The sequence below is a fragment of the Ranitomeya variabilis genome, chromosome 6 (assembly GCF_051348905.1).
Source record: "Ranitomeya variabilis isolate aRanVar5 chromosome 6, aRanVar5.hap1, whole genome shotgun sequence".
Classification (NCBI taxonomy): domain Eukaryota; kingdom Metazoa; phylum Chordata; class Amphibia; order Anura; family Dendrobatidae; genus Ranitomeya; species Ranitomeya variabilis.
Window position 1 is genome coordinate 335,801,428 of NC_135237.1, and position 27,139 is coordinate 335,828,566.

The 27,139-nt window shown below is 44.6% G+C and overlaps 1 protein-coding gene across 1 annotated transcript in view; it reads left to right on the forward strand.

Annotated features, from left to right (window-relative positions):
• Positions 1 to 15,337, forward strand: part of LOC143783272 (uncharacterized) — a 98,941-nt gene extending 83,604 nt beyond the window's left edge. The window contains exons 22-28 of the mRNA XM_077271684.1: positions 6,707 to 6,751; positions 7,913 to 7,945; positions 10,149 to 10,295; positions 10,987 to 11,163; positions 11,856 to 11,946; positions 12,345 to 12,422; positions 14,745 to 15,337. Coding sequence (XP_077127799.1) covers positions 6,707 to 6,751; positions 7,913 to 7,945; positions 10,149 to 10,295; positions 10,987 to 11,163; positions 11,856 to 11,946; positions 12,345 to 12,422; positions 14,745 to 14,935 — 762 coding nt within the window. The 3' untranslated portion in view covers positions 14,936 to 15,337. The remainder of the gene's footprint in view (positions 1 to 6,706; positions 6,752 to 7,912; positions 7,946 to 10,148; positions 10,296 to 10,986; positions 11,164 to 11,855; positions 11,947 to 12,344; positions 12,423 to 14,744) is intronic.
• The last annotated feature ends 11,802 nt before the right edge of the window (positions 15,338 to 27,139 follow it).

Below are 27,139 nucleotides of genomic sequence, written 5' to 3' on the forward strand. Positions count from 1 at the left end.
CACAGATGGCTCTCTCTACTGTTCTGGAAGGCAACCTAGCTTCTTAGAGTAAAGATTGGCCCGGGATCATGGAGGGCAGCCCAGATGGTATGTCACTTCTACGTCCAACAACATTGGCAGTGGGCTCCTGCTTACACTATCGTGTAGTCAACTTATTACTAGCATCTGTTTCCCAGAAGCTTGAAAGTTGAAGCCTCCGAATCTGCCTGTGCCATAGACACTTTTACACAATCAATTACGAAGGTGACTTCGAAGACTAGATCTACAATGTACATTATGTAATCACACATGACAATGTATAATGTAAGGGATCTGATCTATCTTTACTCCCCATGTAGCATGTATAAGTCCGCATGGAACAGATGAGATATTATCATCCTGCAGGGTTCACCGACAGAAAACTGCAATAATTGTACAGCTTTTACGTAAGAAACAAATCTAAGATGTGCAACAATGAAAACATTACAATTTGTATTCTTTCAGCCTTTGGTTTTTTTTAATTATTTATCTTATAGAGCAATTATTTTCCAGGCTGATTATACCTATTAAAATAGTTACAATTCATAACTCGAATAAAGAATAAAAATTAGAAAGTTTAACCCCTTCCTGTTATGGCGATTTTCCAGTTTTGTGCTTTTTTCCTCCCCATAATTTTTTTTTTTTATGCAGTAAAAGTGCAGAAAAAAAACAATTCAGCAATTATTTTTTGGGTTTTGTTTTTATGGCGTTCACTTTATGCCAAAAATTACCCAGCAATATTTCCAGCTCACTACAGGTCCAAGTCACTACTATTATGGCAATATGAAACATACATGGTATATATATATATATACACTCACCGGCCACTTTATTAGGTACACCTGTCCAACTTCTTGTTAACACTTAATTTCTAATCAGCCAATCACATGGCGGCAACTCAGTGCATTTAGGCATGTAGACATGGTCAAGACAATCTCCTGCAGTTCAAACCAAGCATTAGTATGGGGAAGAAAGGTGATTTGAGTGCCTTTGAACATGGCATGGTTGTTGGTGCCAGAAGGGCTGGTCTGAGTATTTCAGAAACTGCTGATCTACTGGGATTTTCACGCACAACCATCTCTAGGGTTTACAGAGAATGGTCCGAAAAAGAAAAAAAATCCAGTGAGCGGCAGTTCTGTGGGCGGAAATGCCTTGTTGATGCCAGAGGTCAGAGGAGAATGGGCAGACTGGTTCGAGCTGATAGAAAGGCAACAGTGACTCAAATCGCCACCCGTTACAACCAAGGTAGGCCTAAGAGCATCTCTGAACGCACAGTGCGTCGAACTTTGAGACAGATGGGCTACAGCAGCAGAAGACCACACCGGGTACCACTCCTTTCAGCTAAGAACAGGAAACTGAGGCTACAATTTGTACAAGCTCATCGAAATTGGACAGTAGAAGATTGGAAAAACGTTGCTTGGTCTGATGAGTCTCGATTTCTGCTGCGACATTCGGATGGTAGGGTCAGAATTTGGCGTAAACAACATGAAAGCATGGATCCATCCTGCCTTGTATGGAGCATCTTTGGGATGTGCAGCCGACAAATCTGCGGCAACTGTGTGATGCCATCATGTCAATATGGACCAAAATCTCTGAGGAATGCTTCCAGCACCTTGTTGAATCTATGCCACGAAGAATTGAGGCAGTTCTGAAGGCAAAAGGGGGTCCAACCCGTTACTAGCATGGTGTACCTAATAAAGTGGCCGGTGAGTGTATATATATATATATATATATATATATATATATATATATATATTTATGCAGGGCCGGACTTAGCCCAAAAGGCGCCCTGTGCGAGACTGCAGGACGGCGCCCCCCCCCCCTCCAAACTTTGAAAGAAAACAATAACTCTTTAATATTCACAACAACACGTTTACTTAGAAAACTTGTGTTTCCCTGCAAAACACTTGAAGAAACACTAATATTGCAATAACGGGAATTATAAAGTGCTTTAAAGCGGACCAAAAGGAAAAAATGACGCTTGGTCCAAAGCCATATGGGCTGACAGCCAATCAGAGTGCAGAGCGGCGGCCTGCAAGGCCAAACACCGCCACACCATGACCAGATGACATATTACCACCACAGTGATCGAATAATATCAAATACAAGGAACGAATACCACAACATCATGACCAGACCACATATTACCACCACATAGTGACTGAATACTACAATACTGATCAATAATAAAAAAAAGCACAATACTATCACCATAAGTGCCATTATACACAGGAGATCTGTACTTAGTATGCAGCGTCTGTGTATAGGTAATACAGTGATCACCGGTGACATACACAGGACCTCAGTATATAGTATACAGTGTATAGTGTCAGTGTATAGGTAACACACTGACTCACCAGTGACATCTCTAGGTGAAGTCCTTCATCTTTCATCCCGCACAGACCGCCATCACTTCATCCAGCCAGGACTCGTCTCTGCAGGAAATAACACAGTTATCTCGAGTTCCACTTGCAGAACACATTACTTAATTTTCCCAACTTCTACATTACACCACATGAAGAAGGCGACATAGTGTCACTCTACACAGTAATAGGACCGCCCCTCCATTTAAAACAGTATACTCAAAAAATAAAATAAATACATCACTGCAGTAATAATATCCCTTAATTAGCCCCTATGGTAATAATATTCGCCATCCTGGCCCCCGTGTGTCTCATTCCTGGCGTCAGCCATATATTCTCCCATCCTGCCCTAATGAGTATCTATCCTGCCCCATATGATCTTCCCATCCTGCCCCATCTGTCTCCATCGTATCCATCCTGCCCCATCTGTCTCCAATCCTGCCTCCAGTGTCTCCAGTCATGACGCCATGTCTGTCATCCTGCCCCGTGTCTCCATTCTGCCCCTGTGTCAAGCATTCTGCCCGTGTCCAGCATTCTGCACCAGTGTCCAGCATTCTGCACCAGTGTCCAGCATTCTGCACCAGTGTCCAGCTTTCTGCCCCTGTGTCCAGCTTTCTGCCCCCTGTGTCCAGCTTTCTGCCCCAGTGTCCAGCTTTCTGCCCCAGTGTCCAGCTTTCTGCCCCAGTGTCCAGCTTTCTGCCCCAGTGTCCAGCGTTCTGCCCCCGTGTCCAGCGTTCTGCCCCCGTGTCCAGCGTTCTGCCCCAGTGTCCAGCGTTCTGCCCCCGTGTCCAGCGTTCTGCCCCAGTGTCCAGCGTTCTGCCCCAGTGTCCAGCGTTCTGCCCCTGTGTCCAGCGTTCTGCCCCCGTGTCCAGCGTTCTGCCCCAGTGTCCAGCGTTCTGCATCAGTGTCCAGCGTTCTGCCCCAGTGTCCAGCGTTCTGCCCCAGTGTCCAGCGTTCTGCCCCAGTGTCCAGCGTTCTGCCCCAGTGTCCAGCGTTCTGCCCCTGTGTCCAGCGTTCTGCCCCCGTGTCCAGCGTTCTGCCCCAGTGTCCAGCGTTCTGCATCAGTGTCCAGCGTTCTGCCCCAGTGTCCAGCGTTCTGCCCCAGTGTCCAGCGTTCTGCCCCAGTGTCCAGCGTTCTGCCCCCGTGTCCAGCGTTCTGCCCCAGTGTCCAGTGTTCTGCCCCCCGTGTCCAGCGTTCTGCCCTCGTGTGCAGCGTTCTGCCCCAATGTCCTTTCTGCCCCCCTGTGTCCAGCTTTCTGCCCCCCCATGTGTCCAGCTTTCTGCCCCCCAGTGTCCAGCTTTCTGCCCCCCCCTGTGTCCAGCGTTCTGCCCCAGTGTCCAGCTTTCTGCCCCCCAGTGTCCAGCTTTCTGCCCCCCAGTGTCCAGCTTTCTGCCCCCCAGTGTCCAGCTTTCTGCCCCCCCTGTGTCCAGCGTTCTGCCCCAGTGTCCAGCTTTCTGCCCCCCAGTGTCCAGCTTTCTGCCCCCCCCTGTGTCCAGCTTTCTGCCCCCCAGTGTCCAGCTTTCTGCCCCCCCCTGTGTCCAGCGTTCTGCCCCAGTGTCCAGCGTTCTGCCCCAGTGTCCAGCTTTCTGCCCCCCTGTGTCCAGTTTTCTGCCCCCCAGTGTCCAGCTTTCTGCCCCCCTGTGTCCAGCTTTCTGCCCCCCAGTGTCCAGCTTTCTGCCCCCCAGTGTCCAGCTTTCTGCCCCCCCTGTGTCCAGCTTTCTGCCCCCCTGTGTCCAGCTTTCTGCCCCCCAGTGTCCAGCTTTCTGCCCCAGTGTCCAGCTTTCTGCCCCAGTGTCCAGCGTTCTGCCCCAGTGTCCAGCGTTCTGCCCCAGTGTCCAGCGTTCTGCCCCCCGTGTCCAGCGTTCTGCCCCAATGTCCTTTCTGCCCCCCTGTGTCCAGCTTTCTGCCCCTCAGTGTCCAGCTTTCTGCCCCCCCCTGTGTCCAGCGTTCTGCCCCAGTGTCCAGCTTTCTGCCCCCCTGTGTCCAGCTTTCTGCCCCCCAGTGTCCAGCTTTCTGCCCCCCCCTGTGTCCAGCGTTCTGCCCCAGTGTCCAGCTTTCTGCCCCCCTGTGTCCAGCTTTCTGCCCCCCCTGTGTCCAGCTTTCTGCCCCCCCTGTGTCCAGCTTTCTGCCCCCCTGTGTCCAGCTTTCTGCCCCCCAGTGTCCAGCTTTCTGCCCCCCAGTGTCCAGCTTTCTGCCCCCCCTGTGTCCAGCTTTCTGCCCCCCTGTGTCCAGCTTTCTGCCCCCCAGTGTCCAGCTTTCTGCCCCAGTGTCCAGCTTTCTGCCCCAGTGTCCAGCTTTCTGCCCCAGTGTCCAGCATTCTGCCCCAGTGTCCAGCGTTCTGCCCCAGTGTCCAGCGCTCTGCCCCCCGTGTCCAGCGTTCTGCCCCAATGTCCTTTCTGCCCCCCTGTGTCCAGCTTTCTGCCCCCCAGTGTCCAGCTTTCTGCCCCCCCCGTGTCCAGCGTTCTGCCCCAGTGTCCAGCTTTCTGCCCCCCTGTGTCCAGCTTTCTGCCCCCCTGTGTCCAGCTTTCTGCCCCCCAGTGTCCAGCTTTCTGCCCCCCAGTGTCCAGCTTTCTGCCCCCCTGTGTCCAGCTTTCTGCCCTGGGCCCCCCCCCCCCGATCGCCGCTCTCAATAAAAAAAAAAAAAAAAAACAAGTTCTGCTTACCTGACCGCGATCCTGCTCTGTCTGGTTATCGGTGGGGGCGGCCATCTTCCTGAGGCCGCGCGTGCGCAGGTGGAGTGCTCTGCTGCCTGGGGCTTCAGGAAAATGGCCGCGGGATGCCGCGCATGCGCAGATGGAGATCGCGGCGGCCATTTTTCTGAAGCCGACATGCGAACAGGTAAATTCTGCGCCGCCGGCGACCCGCCCCCCGCATTGTGCCGCCCCCCGCATTGCGCCCCCCTTCCTACGCCACTGCTTGGCGCCCTGTGCGGCCGCACAGGTCGCACAGGGCAAAGGCCGGCCCTGTATTTATGGGGTGCAAACAATTTAAGACATTAAAGGAAAAACAAACAAAGTTAGCTTCTGTTGCAAAAACCCATAACCTTTTTACCTTTTTGGTGATTTAGCTGGGTGGACAGTTCATTTTTTGATTGGCGAACTGATGATTTTATTGATACCATTTTAGGTTAGATATGACATATTGATTGCGCTTTATTGCATATTTTGTCGTGTTGTGGAGACCAAAAAAGTCGCAATTCTGGCATTTTTATTTTTGGTTTGATGGCATTTTCCAATCAGTTTAACTAATTTTATATTTTTATAGATCAGTATTTACAGACAAGATGATACCACATCTGTTTATTTTTTTATAAATTTTATTATCTCTTACTTTTTTAAAAAAGGAAAAAGGAGCTGGACTCAAATTCTTATCTTTTTTAATATTTGTTTTAAATTTTTTTTGACTGTTATTTTTGTCATCGTTAGATTGCTTATACTGTATTATGTAATAGCACAGTATTGCAGTATATACTATTTTTATTATTTTTATTATTAGTATACATTTTTATAGCCCCATTTATTCCATGGCGCTTTACATGTAAAAGGGGCAAATATAGTAAAAATCTCATTCTCCTATGAACACCAGCCACAGGCTGGTCTTCACAGAGGTGTGTAATACCATGCATTAGGGTCTACAGTAGACCACCAGCTGTGATGGCAACCCACCGGCACCCTGCAATTGAATTGCAGGAGGACAATGGATTTGTAGAGATTGACGGCAGCTTTTAAGAGATAACAGTAGCGGGTGCTGCTTAGCTCCACTCGCTGCTGTTAGTGGCAGATGCCGACTGTTCAGCACAGCCAGTGTCTGTCGGCAAAATTGGTAATCTGTCGATGAATCTGTACTAGATTGCTCAGTGTACATAGGCTGCTATAGTTATCGCCATTCGAGTCTTATTTACACAGAACAATGTATTGCCAATAACGATGATCCTTTCTACTACACACGATCATTTTACTAGACGTTTTGCTCATTCACCAGGTAATCGGCAGCCTGCTTACAGGGCAAGAAAATCATGAAACAAGTGTTTTTAACAATTCTTGTTCGCGATTATCTTGCAGTGTAAATTCCTCTTTAGACGTCCCATATCCCCGAGCCACCAAGGAATTGCTCCATCATGGAATATATCCATGTGCTGAAAGTCCAGCATTTATTTTGGTTGAACAACCCTTATGTAACATTCCTGTTTAAACATATATTGTGACAATATCATATTGGGGTATTAATATAATTAATAAAATAATTAGTCAATCAATAAAGTATACTAATTTTTAACTATGATTTATTAAAGTACATGGCTCATTTTGATTTTTCTTTTTTGTAGGGAGAAAAGGGAAGACAAGGTGCAAAGGGAAAGACTGGAGCCAAGGTACATGACAATATAGGTATCACTCCACCATAAGGCGCCATGTTTAACCATAACTGATATATCTGTCCTACTATAATGGCTTTTTCCAATGGAAACTTGGGATATTTGTCAAAATGCATAACAAGACTTGTATTTTTCAGATGTGACATTGACATATACAATATGATCATAAATATATTTGAAGAGTACTGTATGTTAAAATATTCCATTGACCACTGATATAGCGCTGAGCAATTTAACAATACTATCATCCACCTTTATCTGTGTAGGCGACATACACATTTAGCGGAAACTCTTCTTTTGAGGATCTAAGCATGTCTCTTCTGCTTGGCATATATGTGGCATTCGTACATGTGTATAAACCAGTTACTTACAGACATATTTTGTTTAGCCCCTTCCTGACATTGAACGTACTGGTGAATCCCTTTTGGGAAGATTTTCCTGAAAACGGATGTACTAGTACACCATGGTGATTCTATGCCCTGTGCGATCACATTTGAAGACCAGCTTAAATTTTTTGTCTTCCATTGGGGAAATTTTTTTTTTACTGGCCTTATAAAGATATATTTATACTGGCCATGTGAAGGCATTGCAGGATTTGCCTTTTGAAGAGCTACATGCACATATAAATAGATTGGGGTGTGAAATCCTGCTGACAGATTCACTTTAAAAGCCAAACGCTGCAAAATTTTGAATGAAACCCAATTGCAGAAATAATTTTTTACTCAAAATACATTCATTTACATATATAAAAATGTCCAACTACTATAAGTATTAGAACATAGAGTAACAAGGCAGATAGTGCAGTCTTGTTTATGATGTATGCAAATTGTCTCTTTAGATATACAAGCATGTCACTCTCCATAAGGAGAAATGTTACCCCTTGGACCCCTTTCATGATGAAAACATTCAGGATCGGGCATTTATTTTATGAAAAATGTAAGATAAAAGTGTGTCTAGACTAGAAAGAGTGAAGCACTATTTGTTTTTTTTTGCTTAGTTTAATTTTAGATTTTACTTCCATAGGAAGGAGTAAGGTGCTCACTTATGAATTTGGGAGCTCAGGGCTTACATTCGACACCATACTTGTTGCCATTAAGAGCAGTATGGATTTCAAAGGAATTAATCTCTTTTTATGTTTTTTTTTTTTTTTTTTAACAGGGGGATGCCGGTGACACTGGAGACAAGGGATTTGTAAGTTAATTAATGTTACTGTCAAAATAAGTTAAATCCATCCCTACAAGTGTATTTCTGAGGATAACATCTTTCACTTACTCAGTGGACAGGTAATAAATATTATCTTCTGGAATAACCCTTTAACAGCAATTGCTATAACTATGTCTTACAAAATCCAAATAAAGGTAATTCATTGTACACATTGTGGTAAATCAGCTCACTCAGGTACACAGAGGTAGAAGCGGAAACACTGTCTCTTTAGGTCTTCACTCTTTTATTAGGTATAGGCAGCATAAACAATGGTGAAGTAAAAATAAATACGGCCCTTTAGGCAAAACATGAAAGCAAAACAAAATAGTATGTCACAGTCCATACATCTCTGGGGATCCACCCGCTCAGGGTTAGCAAAAACACATAGTTCATTTTAGCACCAACAGGATCACTTTTGTAGAGTTACCCTCTCCAAACACACTGAACACTGAATGCATAAAAAGGCTGTCTATTTAAACCCCAGACAACACCCTGGAGAGGAGATCAGGTGGTCAACCACCCACCCGCTCTATGTTTGTCCACAAAAACCCAGCCCCAAAAAATTGTCGATTAACCCCTCTCAAGACATGGTATGCTGGAACAAATTTCTGGGTTTCAAATCACTGAAGCTAATAGCCTCAGTGAAACGTATCTCCCCTTCAGCAATTTTCCAGTGACTTTGTCACAACATATACATAGCTATTATAGTAGTATAGTCCAGTACATGCAACATTAGCTATCAGCTTCTAAATAAGTAAAGCTTACAGGGACCTTACCACGTTGTACATGCATGCCAATCTGTGGACAACATGATATGGAGAAGGAGAAGCTGAGCACATTGAGAAATAGGTTTAGTTGGGAAGATTCCATATAACTTGCATTTGATTCATTGAAATCCCTGGTGTTTTCTGTATATGAGTCCAGGGGGTGGTCCTACTAGTAAATGACATCTACCTTTGCATGCACAGTCATACAGAGTAGACTATAGAACCTATATATGTCCAACAGACTGGAGTACTATATTCAAGCAATGAAAAATATAATATTTTATTGGTGTAATCAATTATAATACAAGACAGTAAAATAAGGAATAAAAAGAGGTAACCAAAGAAAGATCTAAAAGATCAGAGGAAATGCAGATGTATATGGCTATACAATGTGGAGAAATAGCAGTTCATATGTTAATAGATTTTCCCTGGACTTTGCACTTGCACTTTATCATCATGGTTAAGCTGTCCATATGATTTATTTTTTGTGTCGTTGCTTTACATCTATCTATCTATCTATCTATCTATCTATCTATCTATCTATCTATCTATCTATCCCATATCTATCTATCTATCTATCTATCTATCTATCTATCTATCTATCTATCTATCTATCTATCTATCTATCTATCTATCTATCACTAGGGGACTGTCCCCAGGCTCTGTATATGCACTTTATTACAATGGGCAAACTATCCATGTGATATATTGTTGTTATTCCATACTCCACAATGGTTCATTAGTTATCACCTCACAGATCTGTCCTGATATACTTTTTTCATATCTGTCATTGCCATTATTTTTGAAGCATTCTTTTAGCACTACGCTATTTGCACTTTTGACTGTGTGAATATATACCTTTTATGACCTTTTCATTGTCCACATTATGAGTAACATATGAACTGTTATTTACTTCACATCGTATAGCCGACTACATCTGCATTTCCTTGGATCTCTGGTTAACCTCTTTTTATTCATTGTTCTTATTGTCTTGCATTATAATTGATTACACCAATAACTATTACTGGTATATTTTTTATTGCATGAAAATAGTACTCCAGTCTGTTCAACATATCTAGGATCTATATTGTTTTAAGTTTATTCTCTTTTGATTCATTCCAATATCCTGAAAGAGGGACCATGTGGTTCAATTGACATCATGCTCCAAAGCCAAACTATTAAATATATGTCCTTTAAATACTTTTAAACAGAGAAGACTGCCAATCACTGAATATGACCACCCACTGGACTGATAGGCATACAAACACCAGGGAGTTCAATGAAACAAAATGCAAATTCTACTAACTTATCTCCTAAAAATGTATATCATTCTGATCAGTATGTATCAGTCTATAACTTACTGTCTACAGATCAGATACTATTTTCAACATAACAGGTTCCCTTTATGTTTCATGATTCTACAGCAAGGAAAACGAGGTCGTGCAGGGCCAGCAGGTCAATTGGGCAGGACAGGTGCTCCTGGATCACCTGGCCCTAGAGGCTATCCTGGACCTACTGGGGATCGTGGAGTAAAGGGCTCTCCAGGTCCCACTGGATTACCCGGGCTACATGTAAGCAAATTATTTTGACAGTCTTGTTAGACAGTACCGTATTGTAGATTAGAGCTTCTCAATCATTATCTACTGAAGCCCTCCGGACAGATTACAAGGATGCTTGGGTCATATCATACACTGTGGAAGTTTGTAACAAAATTTAAAATATCTCTCATCCTTGTCTCCTGAACCTACTTTTATTTTGAATTAGTAAAAATTATGTTTTTATTAATTCTTGTGCTAAAATTTGTAAAATATTTGTTTGCTTATGAGAAAAAGGGAGAGTTTATTGGTCTCGATTATATTACAGATTAAGTGTAGGAGATACTTTAATTGTATACATTTCTTCAGTTACTCGAAAGCAATAATTCTTTGACTAATGGCCTACTCACACTGGCCAATATGAACTCTATAGGGACAGAACGATCATGATAAATCACGCACGTTGTTGGCAGAAGATTCCCTGTTTACGTGGGGTGAATGTAATGCTGACAGTGATCCAATCAGCTGACAAATTAGTGGATTGATGATGAAAAATCAGTGGTCTTATGGAGGATGCTTGTTTGTCAAATACCAAGCTGTAAATGCGCCTTAGTATTATACTTTCTGTCTTTTTTCTTTAACTAATGTAAATGAAACATTTTAATGTTGACTGCTTCTGTCTCAGTCAGTGGTGGTTTTTAATGACTTCCTTCACTTATTCAAAAAGGGACCCGACATGCCAGATAATCTAGTATATGAGTTGTGCCGCAAGGTTGTAATAGAATCAACATTAAAGCATGCAGCCAGCATAAGAGGAAAGTGTGCTAGTGGCTGTCCAACAGCAGGTGCATCAATAATTGGACCACCAGGACCACCTGGAGTTACAGGGAAAGCTGGAAAGAAGGTGAGAACAAGCAAATAAACTGCAGTTTATAATGACTTCATGAAATAGTTAGACCTATATGTTTGTACATATTTATATATATGTACACACATGCACACATATAGCTCTATATTTTATATATATGTACATATATCTGTACATACACTGTGCACAATTAGGCAATTTGTATTTTTGCTGATTATTTGGCTATTAAACAACTACAGTGCTGTCGGTCAATCCAAAAGGTTAATAAAATCTGAATATTTAAGAAAGTAAAATTGATGTTCTGTCTTTCTTAGGAGAAAGTGTGTTCATAATTATTGGGCAACTATTAATGTGCAGAATTATTATGCAATTAACTGAAAAACAAATTTTCCCATTTCAATTATTTATTTTCTTCTGTTGGCCACATTCAGACATTCAGTATTTGATCAGTATTTGTAAGTCAAAACCAGGAGTGGGTGATAAATACAGAAGTGGTGACGTGTTTCTATTATACTTTTCCTCTGATTATTCCACTCCTGATTTTGGCCTACAAATACTGAGGTCAAATACTGAACAAATACTGAACGTGTGGCCTTAGACTGAGAATAATAACCAAACAACTCAAAATGTACAAAAATAAATTTCTGACATTTCAAAAAAATATCAGTGATCAATTGACAACAATTTACAAAAATAAATAAATCGATAATTAATATGAATTTTTAAAGGGAAAACCTGGTGCTTCTGGAGTAAATGGGAAACGTGGCCCCAGAGGACCCATTGGACTTCCTGGGCAAAAAGGAGCGGAGGGTGATCAAGGTAAGGTAATGACGTTAACCAAATTGTAAATACTTACGGCATCCATATTCTTTAGATAAATGTCTACAAATCATGACAATTTTAGCCACATCCACTTAAAATGTCATGTGTATGAGTGACCATCCAGAGTTTGACTTGATAGAAGACATGAGGGAAGGTAAGAGTGAGCTTGTTGGATTATATGTAACCTGATCGATCCTTTGTTCTGCTGGGAGAAAAGCAACTGTCTTAGGTCCCATAAGTAATCTGTGTGTATTACATAATTCCAAATTCTATTTTGGGAAAAATTCCAATAGCAAAGAACTACAGGTTGTTTTGTGACATTAACTTGTTCTGTTAGTTGACAGTTACTTGGGTTTTTTATATATATTTATGTTTATTATTCTTATACATTTCAGGTGAGAAGGGTGAGAGAGGACAGAGAGGAGAACAAGGCACAGGACTACCAGGCCCAGACGGAGTTCAAGGACCAAGAGGTAAACAGACTGGCAAAAATGAAGTTTTAATATATGAAAAATGTCATAGAATGTATTACAAAATTATAAAATCATACACTAAATCCTTCTCTGACATAAAAAAGTATGTTACAGTAAGTAGACGCTTTTACTTTGTAAAATCACTTCTCAGATGATCCACATCCATGATTAACAAATTATTATATAGAAATCCGTATTCAGCCTTCTGCATTTTTTTTAAATTGTTGATGTATAAAAAGGGATGTAAAAAATATGTTCTGCAGATGTTAAAAACAGTCATGCGGATGACATACCTATTGTATGCAAATGAAAAATCATCTGTTTTTTTCTGGATGAAAAGGGACAATTTTTTATACAGCCATCTGAATCCAGGCCTTTGTGTTCAAACTAAGGTCCACCAAGTCCACTTTGTTCTCAAACTAAGTACAGTGCCTATATTTGGGGTATGAGCTGAGAAACAGTCAAAAGGGGCTATGCAGGATGAGTTTGCAGTCCTATGTAGGCCTAATGGTTGCTAAAGAATACTTGGCATCGGTTGGGCAGATATCACCGGCAGGTACGGACTGGAGCTGAATTTCAGCCCTGGCATTTGAAATCACACAGGCTTATGTTGTCCCCGTCCCCAAGCACCAGATGGGGATATATTGCTAATATTACCCTGGATGGAGGAAAGGAAGATTTACTACAAGACCAATATTTCTAATGATTTCCGTGGCCTGCTGGGGTAAGTGACGGAGTCACTGGGGTAAGTGTGCTCCGTCACAACTCTTAACAGTATGGGTGTCTTGAGAACACCAATTCTGTTAACAACGTAGCATACAAGGAGGCCCATGACCAGACAGGCCCTTCTGGCATTTGCCAGAATTGCCAGATGTCCAGTCCGGCCCTGATCACCGGTACATCTTTATTTTACTGCTGCTCTTACAATCGGCCACCGTAAGAAATATCTTTACTAAACAGCATAGATAGTGACCAGTGGATGAGGGTCTTTATAATCGGTGTGTCTGTTGAAGGTTATCCTGAAAGGTGTGCCGATCATGAAATCTACAAAAGCTTTAATTCCATTTCCATCACTGATCTAGCAGAAATAGAAATTGGAGAATGTCATCAGCATATTCCTTTGAATGAAAGGCTTTATATTTATCTAAGTTCTTCAGAGATATTTGTAAGAACAGACTGCAAACTGTTTATGCAGGAAGCTCATTGTATATTTTGCATTACACATAACTTTTACTTAACTTATTGCTGACATACTTATGACCACAAAATATGGAAACGTTAGTATTGCATAATACATAATACAGCTCTGGCAAAAATTAAGAGACCACTGCAAAATGTTCAGTTTGTGTGATTTTTCTCTTTATAGGTATATTTTTGAGTAAAATGTAAATTTTTCATTTATTCTATAAACTTCTGACAACATGTCTCCGAATTTCCAAGCAATAAATGTTTGTATTTTTTTTTCTGAAAAAGAAAAATGGTCAAAATAAAAAAAAACAAAGCAGTGCTTTCACACCTCGAATAATGCAAAGAAAACAAGTTCATAATCATTTAGAAATACTAATGTTTTAACTCAGGAAGAGTTCAGAAATCAATATTTTGTGGAATAACCATGATTTTTAATCACAGCTTTCATGCGTCTTGGCATGCTTTCCACCAGTCTTTTACACTACTTCTGGGGCAAACATTTAAGCAGTCTTCTTTGTTTGATGACTTGTGACTATCCATCATCCTCTTGATTACATTCCAGAGGTTTTCAATGGGGTTCAGGTCTGGAGATTGGGCTGCCCATGACAGGGTTTTCATGTGGTGGTCTCTTAATTTTTGCCAGAGCTGTATAATGAATGGCGCCAAAATAGACCTCCCCTTAAATAATGATGAGTCTATATTTTCTGATGTGAATACCTACCTCTGTCCATCTTTTGGAAACATTGGGATATACAATTTGTAGATTCCTGATATCTAGCACTTAAGTAAATAGATCTAATATAAAGCTGAACACACAGAAGTTTTGGAATTCTTGATGACAATAAATGAAATATATTTATGGTGTTGTTCAGCACTACTGTGTAATTTTCCTTGATTTTACCTGTAGGAATAGCACTTTTGTAGATTTTAGGTTGGCCAGAAGGTGGAATGGAAAAAGTGACTTTGGAACATTCATCACTTGTTCCTCAGCACCAGTTCCTGTCATTTTGACATATCCTGTAAAATAGCTCACACACTGAGAAAACACTCACTCTAGATATGTATATTCTCATTGATTCGTATTATGGACTGCAATGTTCCTGTAGTTTAACTATTTGTATTTCAATTTTATAGGTTATCCAGGATACCCAGGAGTTGCCAAGGATGGACAACCTGGACCAGAAGGACCTCCTGGTGACAGTGGTCCCCCAGGCCAGCAGGGGAGACCAGGCTTTGCTGGGGTTCCAGGATTCTGTGAAGCTAGGGACTGTAGCATTAATGCTCCATCAATGCTGAATGAGCAGGGGCTGAGAAAGCCATTCTGAGTAAAAGTTTGACAAAGAACAGGACAATGGCCAGGTGCAAGTTCTCTCTTTATTATGTGGCAAAAAAATGTGATGGATCTGTGCAAAAATGACCTATTAGGCTAATGGACATGCAGATTAATCAACAAGATGGTGAAACCACAGAGTCAATCCTGGTGCCTATACGTCTGATGTTCTCAAATGTGTCATCTACCAATTTGTACCAAAATTCACCTCCATCCTAAATCGTGAGATGCACGAAGACAACCTAGTTTATTCAACACGAAGATGAGATTTTACAGAACTTTTCTCATTGTTAGTAAGGTGCTTTGTTCAACAGTCACAGATTCAACTTTGTGTTTCAAGTGGTGATATATACAGAATAAAGTGTTGGTGTATGTGACAAGAAAGTCCAGGTGCCTGTTAAATAAACAAACATTCACTTTGCAGTTTTTTGGGCATATTTTATTTATATTCTAAAATAATTAAAATACTTTTTCTTTATAACTTATGCACTGATAAATGCGTGTTTTGTGTGCCATATTTTATGTGTAGACATCTTTTATGTTGTTTAGTATAAAGCAGTGCCAGAACACCATGTAAATATATTAACAAATTGCCCATAAGAGCAAATAATTACCTACTGCTTTCCACCTATTTTACAAAACATAGGCCCCAATTCATCAAAGTGTTTACTATAGAAACCTGGATGACAACAGCTGATAGGGTTGGGTGTTCCGGGTGTCAGACCCTGACCGATCAGGCATTGATGACCTATCCTAAGGAAAGGTCATCAATGCTAAATTAGTGGACAACCTTTTTAAGACTTGTCTCAGACGCGCACACCTTTTATTGAATCAGGCATCTCTGATTCCACCACACCCCCTTAGTAAAACTGGAGTGAGCAACGTCGACCTTAGAATCTATCATGTTATTAATATTATCATCATTATCTTACCAAAAAATGGAATTAAAAACCCAAAGTGTAGGTAGTCACCCAGTTTCATAGTTTTAAGGTTGTAAGAAGACACAATTCCACTGGGTTCATCCTAAAACCTAAGATGTTGATACAGTTGAAGGTAAAAATCCCGTGAAGCAGATGCTAATTGTCCCTACAAATTCCTTCTTGACTCCACATAAGGCAATCAGATTTGTTCCTTAGATCAACTTGTTTAGTGAAGCAAACATTACAACATCATGCTGTGGTGAGTTCCATAATCTCCTGGCTCTTACAGTAAGGAGATGTCATTTGTTATGATAATGATGAAAATATCTTACTTAAAATGTAGTGGATGCTCCCTTTTTCAATTTTATCATACATTTCCTGGGGGAATAGCAAAAGAACTGCATATAGCCAAACTCTATGAACAGATAATTCACTATTATTTTTTGGGTGAGTACATATATGTGATAAAACAGACACGTCAAAAGAAATGACAGTAATAGTGATGAGCGAATATACTCATTCGTCGAGATTCCTCAAGCACGCTCGGGTGACCTCCGAGTATTTTTTTAGTGCTCGGAGATTTAGTTTTCTTCTGTAAATCTCGAGTAACGAGTATATTCGCTCATCACTAGTAGTGATGAGCGAACATGCTCGGATAACGTCTGATCCGAGTATCTTGGGCGTGCTCGTATATTATGTTCGAGTTTCTACGGCTGCATGATTTGTGGCTGTTAGGGAATACCCATATATGTTGTGGCTGTCTAACAGCCGCAAACAATGCAGCTGCGGGGACTAGAACATAATTTACGAGCATGCCCAAGATACTCGAATATCACCCTAGCATTTTCGGATAAGACATTGTCCAAGCACATTCCCTCATCACTACTGACGAGTCATCTTCAGGTATTTGTTGTAATCATTTCATCTTGTTCCACCCACTAAACTCAGACTAAGCTTCTAATAGAAGAGGTTTACAGCATCACATAACACAATAACTGCCAATAATAAAAATTACATATTCTAAAATAAAGTTATACTAAAAGTGAAGATTGGCAATTATTGGAAACAGACAACAAAAATATCAAGATTTGAAAAAATAGTTAAAAAGCGTCTAAAAATATACAGTACATCTTTAATGTTCTCACCGATGGTGTACTAATGGCACAAAGAGGAACATTAATGTCCTCCCTCTGTCAAAACAAATCTCTGAAACACACAACTGATGCCAGTATAATAGCATAATATTATATTACCTCTTCTGTATAGACAAATACATAAAAATTAATAGACATAAAATCAATAAAGCATAAAAAAATTATCTCAGTCTGTAATTTTTTTTACTCCTTTTTGGCAACTAGATGGTTAAAATGATACATTTAAAGAACATTTGTACAGGTTTACAGCTAGGACTTCTCAGAATGTGCGTGACAGTGGTACATAATGATGTAGCCCGACAATGATTTTCATGACAGAACGCATCCAGTCTTCATAATGCTCGCAAATAACAACAGTTCAGCCCCATCTTTCATGCTTATTGGGAAAGATTATAATTATATGTGAAGTACTGATACTTTCCTAGTGATTCATGTAAAACTGCTGTGATGCAGCACACAATACACGCTTATCCATTATTTATATTCTTCCAAGGCATAACATTGCACAATATTGCGCTTTCATGGTCGCTGAAGCATGGCTGTATAATACCTCACAGTATCATGCCCAGTAAGCGTAGCCTATAACATAATAATGCTGTAAGAACTGATGGCAAACAGCAGACACTGACGGAGAGGCATGATTGTCATCTCCAGTGGCTTTCTCCGGCTAGATCTATGGAACTGAACAAACAGTCTGTAACATAGATTAAGTTTATTTGGACGGTGCATCCTAACAATTACTGTGTGCTGAATGTATCTGTCTATATGTGGATGTCATGCAGGTGAGCAGCTTTGTTCAATTCTTTATTCAGAAATTTAAGACTTGCACTAACAAAATATTTTACATGTGAAGAACGATTCACCTTATTTAAGGTGCATTCCCGTAAACTATGAAGATAGCTATCGTAAGTAATGTACAAAAGCAAATCATAAACTTTGGTAAATTTAGTATTCAGTTGCTTAGCCCCTTTATCCCAGGTCCATTTTCCGTTTTTGTCTTTTGCTCCCCTTCTTCCCAGAACCATAACTTTTTTATTTTTGTCAATATGCCCATGCGAAGGTTTGTTTTTCTGCGGGACGAGTTGTACTTTTGAACACACCATTGATTTTCACATATCGTGTACTGCAAAACAGGTAAAAAATTGGGCAAAATGTATTTTGAATGTGGTGAAAGGGGGGGTGATTTGAACTTTAATTTTTTTTAATTTTTAAAATATTTCTAAAAACATTTTTTTTTTTAGTTTTGGCATGCTTCAATAGTCTCCATGTGAGACTAGAAGCTGTCATAACCTGATTGGCTCTGCTACATAAAGGCGATGATCAGATCGCTTGTATGTAGCAGAATTGTTCACTTGTCATGAGCGCCGACCACTGGGCAACAATAGAGTGACAACAATAGAGGTCTGCTGGAGACCTCTGGTTGTCATGCCAAGCCATCGGTGACCCGCGGTCATGTGACACGGGCGCTGATGGATGGGATTCCCGATGTCGGAAAGGGGTTAATGATGTTTCCTGGTCCTGGTTCAACAATTAACAAACCACTAACGATTTTTCAAACAAAAACACTTGCAAAATGCATCCTTTGAGCCTTGCCGTTGACTATTATAAAGTATACGGTGTCTTCAGTGTGGAAAAAGTCTGAAGAATGGTCAGATCACTTACCATATGAACAGCAAGCATTTTTTTGAGCGTTTACTTAACGCTTTTTCAGGCAGGTTTCGGAGAAGAATCCTCTGAAAAAAAAAGACATTATGTCTAGATACCCTACTGGTCTCACTCTAACTTCTCGGAAGTTACTGCCCATTGTGACTTTATTTTTACACTTTTTATATATGAGTCTATCGGAGCCAGATCTAATAAGAGGAAGTAATAACATGGAAGTAATTAACACTTTAATACGAATTTCTCTAGATTTGTTGTAAAAACAAAGTGTTATGGGTATGTGAAGTCAAGTAGCCACAAGAAACACGAGCAACGTAATCTGTGACATTTTAAAGTTGGTGCTATTCTACTCTGAGCAAAACATGCATAAAAAATGTTTACTTATGTAAAGAAAGGTGTATTGAAAGCTGTGCCAGCGAAGGAAGAAAACCTGGCATTTACCTCAAGGCATTTCACTGACCTAGCACATTTATCCAAGTTCTTTAATACAGTAGAAATAATATTTATATCACCTCTCATCGGCTCACAGACTTCCTCCCAGTTGTAGGAGTAGGGTTCAGGAAGCCTGGATTCGTTTAAACCCTCCAATTTAGCTTTGAAAATGTGCAAATCTATCATGGTGTTTGCTACAGAAAAAAATATTTCATATTAACAAATATGAAATATGAAATATATATTTTTTTCTATTTTCCTTACATGATTAGGGGGACAGCCAACTTATCTGAAATGTTGCTCTAAATGTAAAGAGCAGTTCAGAAATTTGTTTTACAGCAACCATATGACTTTGAAGGCATAGAGTTATTGGCATACTCAGTATCACTGTTCCGTGGAACAAGGAGAGTCTGGAGGGGTGTAACTAGGTGAACACCTGACTCCTCTTTAGAGGCCCTGATGGCGGGGTTAGACTTGGCTCCAGATGGAAGCCAGTTGCTACTCCAGGGCAGACCTTGAACACATGGCAGCTGACCACCAAAGGGGTAGGAAGCTGGAACAGCCAGTAATGAGTGGGCACATCAGGATAAGGCAAGCACGGCTGTAATACAGTAAGGCATGGCAGGTGCAGGTAGGCACGGCTGATATATAGGTAGGCACAGTGGGAACTGGTGGATACTGGCAGGAACAGACAGGTAAAAGTTGGGTACAGGCAGGTACATGTGGGTACGTGATGGAACAGGCGGTTATGAGCAGTAAGAGGAAGGTACCGGTGGGTACAGGCAGGAACAGGTGGGTATTCAAAAACAGGTGACCTGACTACTAGCAAGCGTGCAGAAAACTGACTGAACACGTTGCTCAGACACCTTCCAACAGGACCGATTCTTTTTAACCTCTTTATTAATGACCATGTGGATGAGCTTAAAGGGAATCTGGCAACCCTTTTTTTAGATTTGAGATAAAAATATGGTTCAATTGTGCCTGAGCAATTACCCTGGTCCGGTCCGATAGGCGGGGCCTATTTGCCGTCTCTTCCCCCACTCCTCAGCGTTCTCGACGTTACGAGATCTGTGAATAGCACAGATCCCATACAGTTTCTGCGCGTGAGCATTGAATTGGCCTCTAGCGCCTGCGCAGTATGCTTTGCCCAACTGCGGTCAAAGCATAAAATCACTATTGCGCATGCGCCCGCATTTTTCATTACGTTCTATGCCCCCTTGCATGGCAAGACTTCCAGGGCACAGAACGTAATGTAAAATGGCGCATGCACAATAATGATTTTTATGCTTTGCACTCTGTTGGGCAAAACATACTGCGCACGCACGAGAGGCCACTTCAATGCGCAGGCGCAGAAAAACATCGGCAACACAGGACAGAAGATAAATTAATGCGTAGAGCAAGGCAGGAGGTGGGGAGAAACGGCGAATAGGCCTCGCCTATCGGACCGGGGTAATTAACATACGAAAACGGAGAGATTACAAAGGTATTTTCTCAGCAAAGGTGGGGAATCAGGGGATATGAAAGGTACTGCTGTAAAGCAGAGCTCAGGCACAATTGAACCGTATTTTTATCTCAAATCGAAAAAAAGGTTCCCTTTAAGAGTAAACTGTCAGTCTTTGCTGACAACACCAAACTACGTAGGTTATTAAACTCTGACATTGACATTAAAATATTATAAAATGGTCTTGTTAAGGTGTCTGAGTTTATAAACACTTGGCAAATGAGATTTAACGTAGATAAATGTACAGTAATGCACATAGGACGGAGTAATCCTTTTTGCTGCATATACATTAGATGGGAGTATACTCGGGACTACAGAACAGAAGAAGGGCTTGGGTATTCTGGTTACAAGTAAGCTGAGCAGCAGTACTCAATGTCAAGCAGCAGCCGCAAAAGCAAGCAACATTTTAGGATGTATAAAAAGAGAGATAAAATCCTGCGATCCCAATGTATTATTACCCCTTTATAAATCACTGGTGAGGCGACATCTAGAATATAGGATCCAGTTTTGAGCTCCACATTTTAAAAAGGATATTCAGAAGTCAAAGTCATTTCAAAGACAGGCAACAAGATTATTACAAGGGATGGAAGGCCTCTCATATGAGGAGAGGTTGGAAAAGTTTGGCTTGTTTAGCTTAGAAAAAAGACGCCTCAGAGGAGATCTCATTTATATGTATAAATATATGTGTGAAAAATTGTTTGCCCCTTCCTGATTTCCTATTCTTTTGCATGTTTGTCACACTTAAATGTTTCAGAAAACAAATGTAAATATTAGCCAAAGATAACACAAGTAAACGCAGAATGCAGTTTTGAAATGAAGGACTTTATCATTAACGGGAACCTGTCAGCAGGATTGTGCTCAGTAACCTACACACAGTGTCAGGTCGGCGCCGTTATACTGACTACAATGATTCCTTGGTTGATGAAATCCGTCTTGTGGTTGTTGTGTAATCTTTATTTTCAGTTTGTAGCTAATGAGATTCTTGTGCCCTAAGGCGGGGCTGGTGTATGTGGTGCTCTGATTATATATTCATAATACAGACTGCTGACAAGTTACTGATCCCTCACTGACCTGCCCCTTAGTTTGCATAATGAATACCTAACATACTGAATTAAAAAAAAACGCTTCTGCAGGCAGGTGGCGGCCGTGGCTCCTGCACTGCAGCATAATCTCATGGTTACTGTGCACTCATTCCCTTTTGCAGAATTACTTGAATGAAGTAAAAAAAAAAAAAGAATTTTGAAAATGGCACCCGTGGCGCCTGCGCAGTAGCAGCTATCGGTTTGTATAGAGACCCAATAGCTACTATGGTACTCATTATGCAAACTAGGGGGCAGGTCAGTGAGGGATCAGTGACCTGTCAGCAGTCTGCTTTATGAATATATAATCAGAGCACCACATACAACAACCATGAGACAGATTTAATCAACCAAGCTATGATTGTAATCAGTATAACGGCGCCGACCTGACACTGTCTGTTGGTTACTGTGCACAATCCTGCTGACGGGTTCCCTTTAAGGGAAAAAGAAATCCAAACCCACAGAAAAAGTGATTGCTCCCAACCGTTTAAACATAAATTATATTTTATATATATCTAATATATAATTGCCTAGAATACTACTTCCTGCAATTTGTGCCAACTTCCGTGGCTTTGTCCGGAGCTAATGTCCGGAGATAATGTCCGGAGCTAATGTCCGGAGCTAATGTCCGGAGATAAGTGACGTCACCAGTGTCCTACACCCAGGCAGAGCACAGGGGCCCCAGGCAGCATATGGGGCCCCAGGCAGAGCACAGTGGCCCCAGGCAGAGCACAGGGGCCCCAGGCAGCTTATGGGGCCCCAGGCAGAGCACAGTGGCCTCAGGCAGAGCACAGGGGCCCCAGGCAGAACATGGGGCCCCAGGCAGAGCACAGGGGCCCCAGGCAGAGCACAGGGGCCCCAGGCAGCATATGGGGCCCCAGGCAGAGCACAGGGGCCCCAGGCAGAGCACAGTGGTCCCAGGCAGAGCACAGGGGCCCCAGGCAGCTTATGGGGCCCCAGGCAGGGCACAGTGGCCCCAGGCAGAACATGGGGCCCCAGGCAGAGCACAGTGGCCCCAGGCAGAGCACAGGGGCCCCAGGCAGAACATGGGGCCCCAGGCAGAGCACAGGGGCCCAAGGCAGAGCACAGGGGCCCCAGGCAGCATATGGGGCCCCAGGCAGAGCCGAGGGGCCCCGCCAACCAAATCGGAGGCCGAGGGGCCCCGCCAACCAAATCGGAGGCCGAGGAGCCCCGCCCACCAAATTGAAGGCCGAGCGGCCCCGCCCACCAAAGCGGAGGCCGAGGGTCCCCGCCCACCAAATCGGAGGCCGAGGGTCCCCGCCCACCAAATCGGAGGCCGAGGGTCCCCGCCCACCAAATTGGAGGCCGAGGGTCCCCGCCCACCAAATCGGAGGCCGAGGGGCCCCGCCCACCAAATCAGAGGCCGACGGGCCCCACCCACCAAAGCGGAGGCCGAGGGTCCCCGCCCACCAAATCGGAGGCCGAGGGTCCCCGCCCACCAAATCGGAGGCCGAGGGGCCCCACCAACCAAATCGGAGGCCGAGGGGCTTCACCAACCAAATCGGAGGCCGAGGAGCCCCGCCCACCAAATCGAAGGCCGAGCGGCCCCGCCCACCAAAGCGGAGGCCGAGGGGCCTGGCCCCGCCCACCAAAGCGGAGGCCGAGGGGCCCCGCCCACCACATCGGAGGCCGAGGGGCCCCGCCCACCAAATCAGAGGCCGAGGGTCCCCGCCCACCAAATCGGAGGCCGAGAGTCCCCGCCCACCAAATCGGAGGATAAGGGGCCCCGCCAACCAAATCGGAGGCCGAGGAGCCCCGCTTAACAAATCGAAGGCTGAGCGGCCCCGCCCACCAAAGCGGAGGCCGAGGGGCCCGGCCCCGCCCACCAAAGCGGAGGCCGAGGGGCCCCGACCACCACATCGGAGGCCGAGGGGCCCCGCCCACCAAATCGGAGGCCGAGGGTCCCCGCCCACCAAATCGGAGGCCGAGGGGCTTCGCCAACCAAATCAGAGGCCGAGGAGCCCCGCCCACCAAATCGAAGGCCGAGCGGCCCCGCCCACCAAAGCGGAGGCCGAGGGGCCTGGCCCCGCCCACCAAAGCGGAGGCCGAGGGGCCCCGCCCACCACATCGGAGGCCGAGGGGCCCCGCCCACCAAATCGGAGGCCGAGGGTCCCCGCCCACCAAATTGGAGGCCGAGGGTCCCCGCCCACCATATCGGAGGCCGAGGGTCCCCGCCCACCAAATCGGAGGCCGAGGGGCCCCACCAACCAAATCGGAGGCCGAGGGGCCCCGCCCACCAAATCGGAGGCCGAGGGTCCCCGCCCACCAAATCGGAGGCCGAGGGGCCCCGCCAACCAAATCGGAGGCCGAGGGGCCCCGCCCACCAAATCGGAGGCCGAGGGTCCCCGCCCACCAAATCGGAGGCCGAGGGGCCCCGCCAACCAAATTGGAGGCCGAGGGGCCCCGCCAACCAAATCGGAGGCCGAGGGGCCCCGCCCACCAAATCGGAGGCCGAGGGTCCCCACCCACCAAATCGGAGGCCGAGAGTCCCCGCCCACCAAATCGGAGGCCGAGAGTCCCCGCCCACCAAATCGGAGGATAAGGGGCCCCGCCAACCAAATCGGAGGCCGAGGGGCCCCGCCAACCAAATCGGAGGCCGAGGAGCCCCGCCCAACAAATCGAAGGCCGAGCGGCCCCGCCCACCAAAGCAGAGGCCGAGGGGCCCCAACCACCACATCGGAGGCCGAGGGTCCCCGCCCACCAAATCGGAGGCCGAGGGTCCCCGCCCACCAAATCGGAGGCCGAGGGTCCCCGCCCACCAAATCGGAGGCCGAGGGTCCCCGCCCACCAAATTGGAGGCCGAGGGTCCCCGCCCACCAAATCGGAGGCCGAGGGTCCCCGCCTACCAAATCGGAGGCCGAGGGTCCCCGCCCACCAAATCAGAGGCCGAGGGTCCCCGCCCACCAAATCGGAGGCCGAGGGGCCCCGCCCACCAAATCGGAGGCCGGAGGTCCCCGCCCACCAAATCGGAGGCCGAGGGGCCCCGCCCACCACATCGGAGGCCGATGGGCCCCACCCACCAAATCGGAGGCCGAGGGTCCCCGCCCACCAAATCGGAGGCCGAGGGTCCCCGCTCACCAAATCGGAGGCCGAGGGTCCCCGCCCACCAAATCGGAGGCCGAGGGTCCACACCAACCAAATCGGAGACCGAGGGGCCCCGCCCACCAAATCGAAGGCCGAGGGGCCCCGCCCACCAAAGCGGAGGCTGAGGGTCCCCGCACACCAAATCGGAGGCAGAGGGACCCCGCCCACCAAATCGGAGGCCGAGGGGCCCCGCCCACCAAATCGGAGGCCGAGGGTTCTTGCCCACCAAATCGGAGGCCGAGGGTCCCCGCCCACCAAATCGGAGGCCGAGGGTCCCCGCCCACCAAATCGGAGGCCGAGAGTCCCCGCCCACCAAATCGGAGGCCGAGGGGCCCCGCCAACCAAATCGGAGGCCGAGGGGCCCCGCCAACCAAATCGGAGGCCGAGGAGCCCCGCCCACCAAATCGAAGGCCGAGCGGCCCCGCCCACCAAAGCGGAGGCCGAGGGGCCCAGCCCCGCCCACCAAAGCGGAGGCCGAGGGGCCCCGCCCACCACATCGGAGGCCGAGGGGCCCCGCCCACCAAATCGGAGGCCGAGGGTCCCCACCCACCAAATCGGAGGTCGAGGGTCCCCGCCCACCAAATCGGAGGCCGAGGGTCCCCGCCCACCAAATTGGAGGCCGAGGGTCCCCGCCCACCAAATCGGAGGCCGAGGGTCCCCGCCCATCAAATCGGAGGCCGAGGGGCCCCACCAACCAAATCGGAGGCCGAGGGGCCCCGCCCACCAAATCAGAGGCCGAGGGTCCCTGCCCACCAAATCGGAGGCCGAGGGGCCCCGCCAACCAAATCGGAGGCCGAGGGGCCCTGCCCACCAAATCGGAGGCCGAGGGGCCCCGCCCACCAAATCGGAGGCCGAGGGGCCCCGCCCACCAAATCGGAGGCCGAGGGTCCCCACCCACCAAATCGGAGGATAAGGGGCCCCGCCTACCAAATCGGAGGCCGAGGGGCCCCACCAACCAAATCGGAGGCCGAGGGTCCCCGCCCACCAAATTATTCTTACATTTGAATAAATAAAGTATATATGGATTCTAGACTCCCGATTCTTTAGAATCGGGCTGCCATCTAGTATATATATATATATATATATATATATATATATATATATATATATATATATATATATATATATATATAGTATTAGTATCTATAAACTTGAGCATGCAGTAAAAGCTATAGATAGAAAACCATGATGGCCATATAGAAACTTTGCCTCCTAGCAAAGAATCTGAAAGACCTAATAGAATATAAAATCGAATAATGTAGCTAATTGTACGATCATAATATTTTTTAAAAAAATCTCTTTTATGTAATAATAATAATAATAATAAGCATTAGTTCTACATATAACGTTAGATGATACTATGTAAAAATTTTAAAAAAATACAGATCTTAACTAAATGTATAAATGTACTCTGTGATTTAAATTGGACATTCTAACAAAATAAACTTGTGGCATATCGCTCTTCCTGAGTTAGTGGAGGGCGCTGTGCTGTAGTTCCCCGCACAGTGGCTGTTGGGGAGCATCGATGGGGAAACACCATTAGACAGCTGCAGCAATTCCTTTGTGCTTTGTCTTTTTTAGTCTAAGGATTGATTGATTCACGGCAGTCAGAATCAGAAAATGTTGGCATCATTTCCTTTGTTGGAAAAACCCAAGGACCAGGCTTACAGCAAGCAACTGGTGGGCTTCAATCATATGGAACAACACATGTAAAGCACCACCCTTTACCTACCTCTGTGAAGGACCAATTCCAGCCAGCTTATCTCTTTACCATTCTGTACAGGCCTCTAACAATCCATGTAGTGTTTTACGTAGTAAGAATAAACATTCGGCAGCTTTCCACTTGATAGACTTTGTTTTTTCATGCTTAGCTTATTGCAAATAGCAGTCTGTGTAAATCTGGTGTTAGTTTCTTTCCAAGCAAAACGTGTTTTGTCTTTGGGTTGAGAGTAAAGTTTATTCTGCACACATTTCATGTGTGGGCAAATTCATTCAATAAAAGGTTAACTTCCATGTGCCACTGTGCAGTTCTAGCCCATAGCTTTGTAGCACTTAGGTATGTGAAGCATCCTACATTCAGATGAATGCAAAGATTGAGCCATCCTTATGTAGATAATAATCAAGTAATAAAAGCTATTCATGCCATGGAGTTTGTATGCAGGCTATAGGATGCTATCTGTCATAGAGGAGGTAGATGGTGTTACACGGCCTGCGCCTTTCAGAACTCCATGGCTCTCATAGTCACGGTAGAATTAACTGTAGAATTAACTCACGGTCTATTTTGCATTGTTTTCATGTGTGCATTACATACTTTCTACTAATTTTCAACTTAGCAAAAAGGAAAAT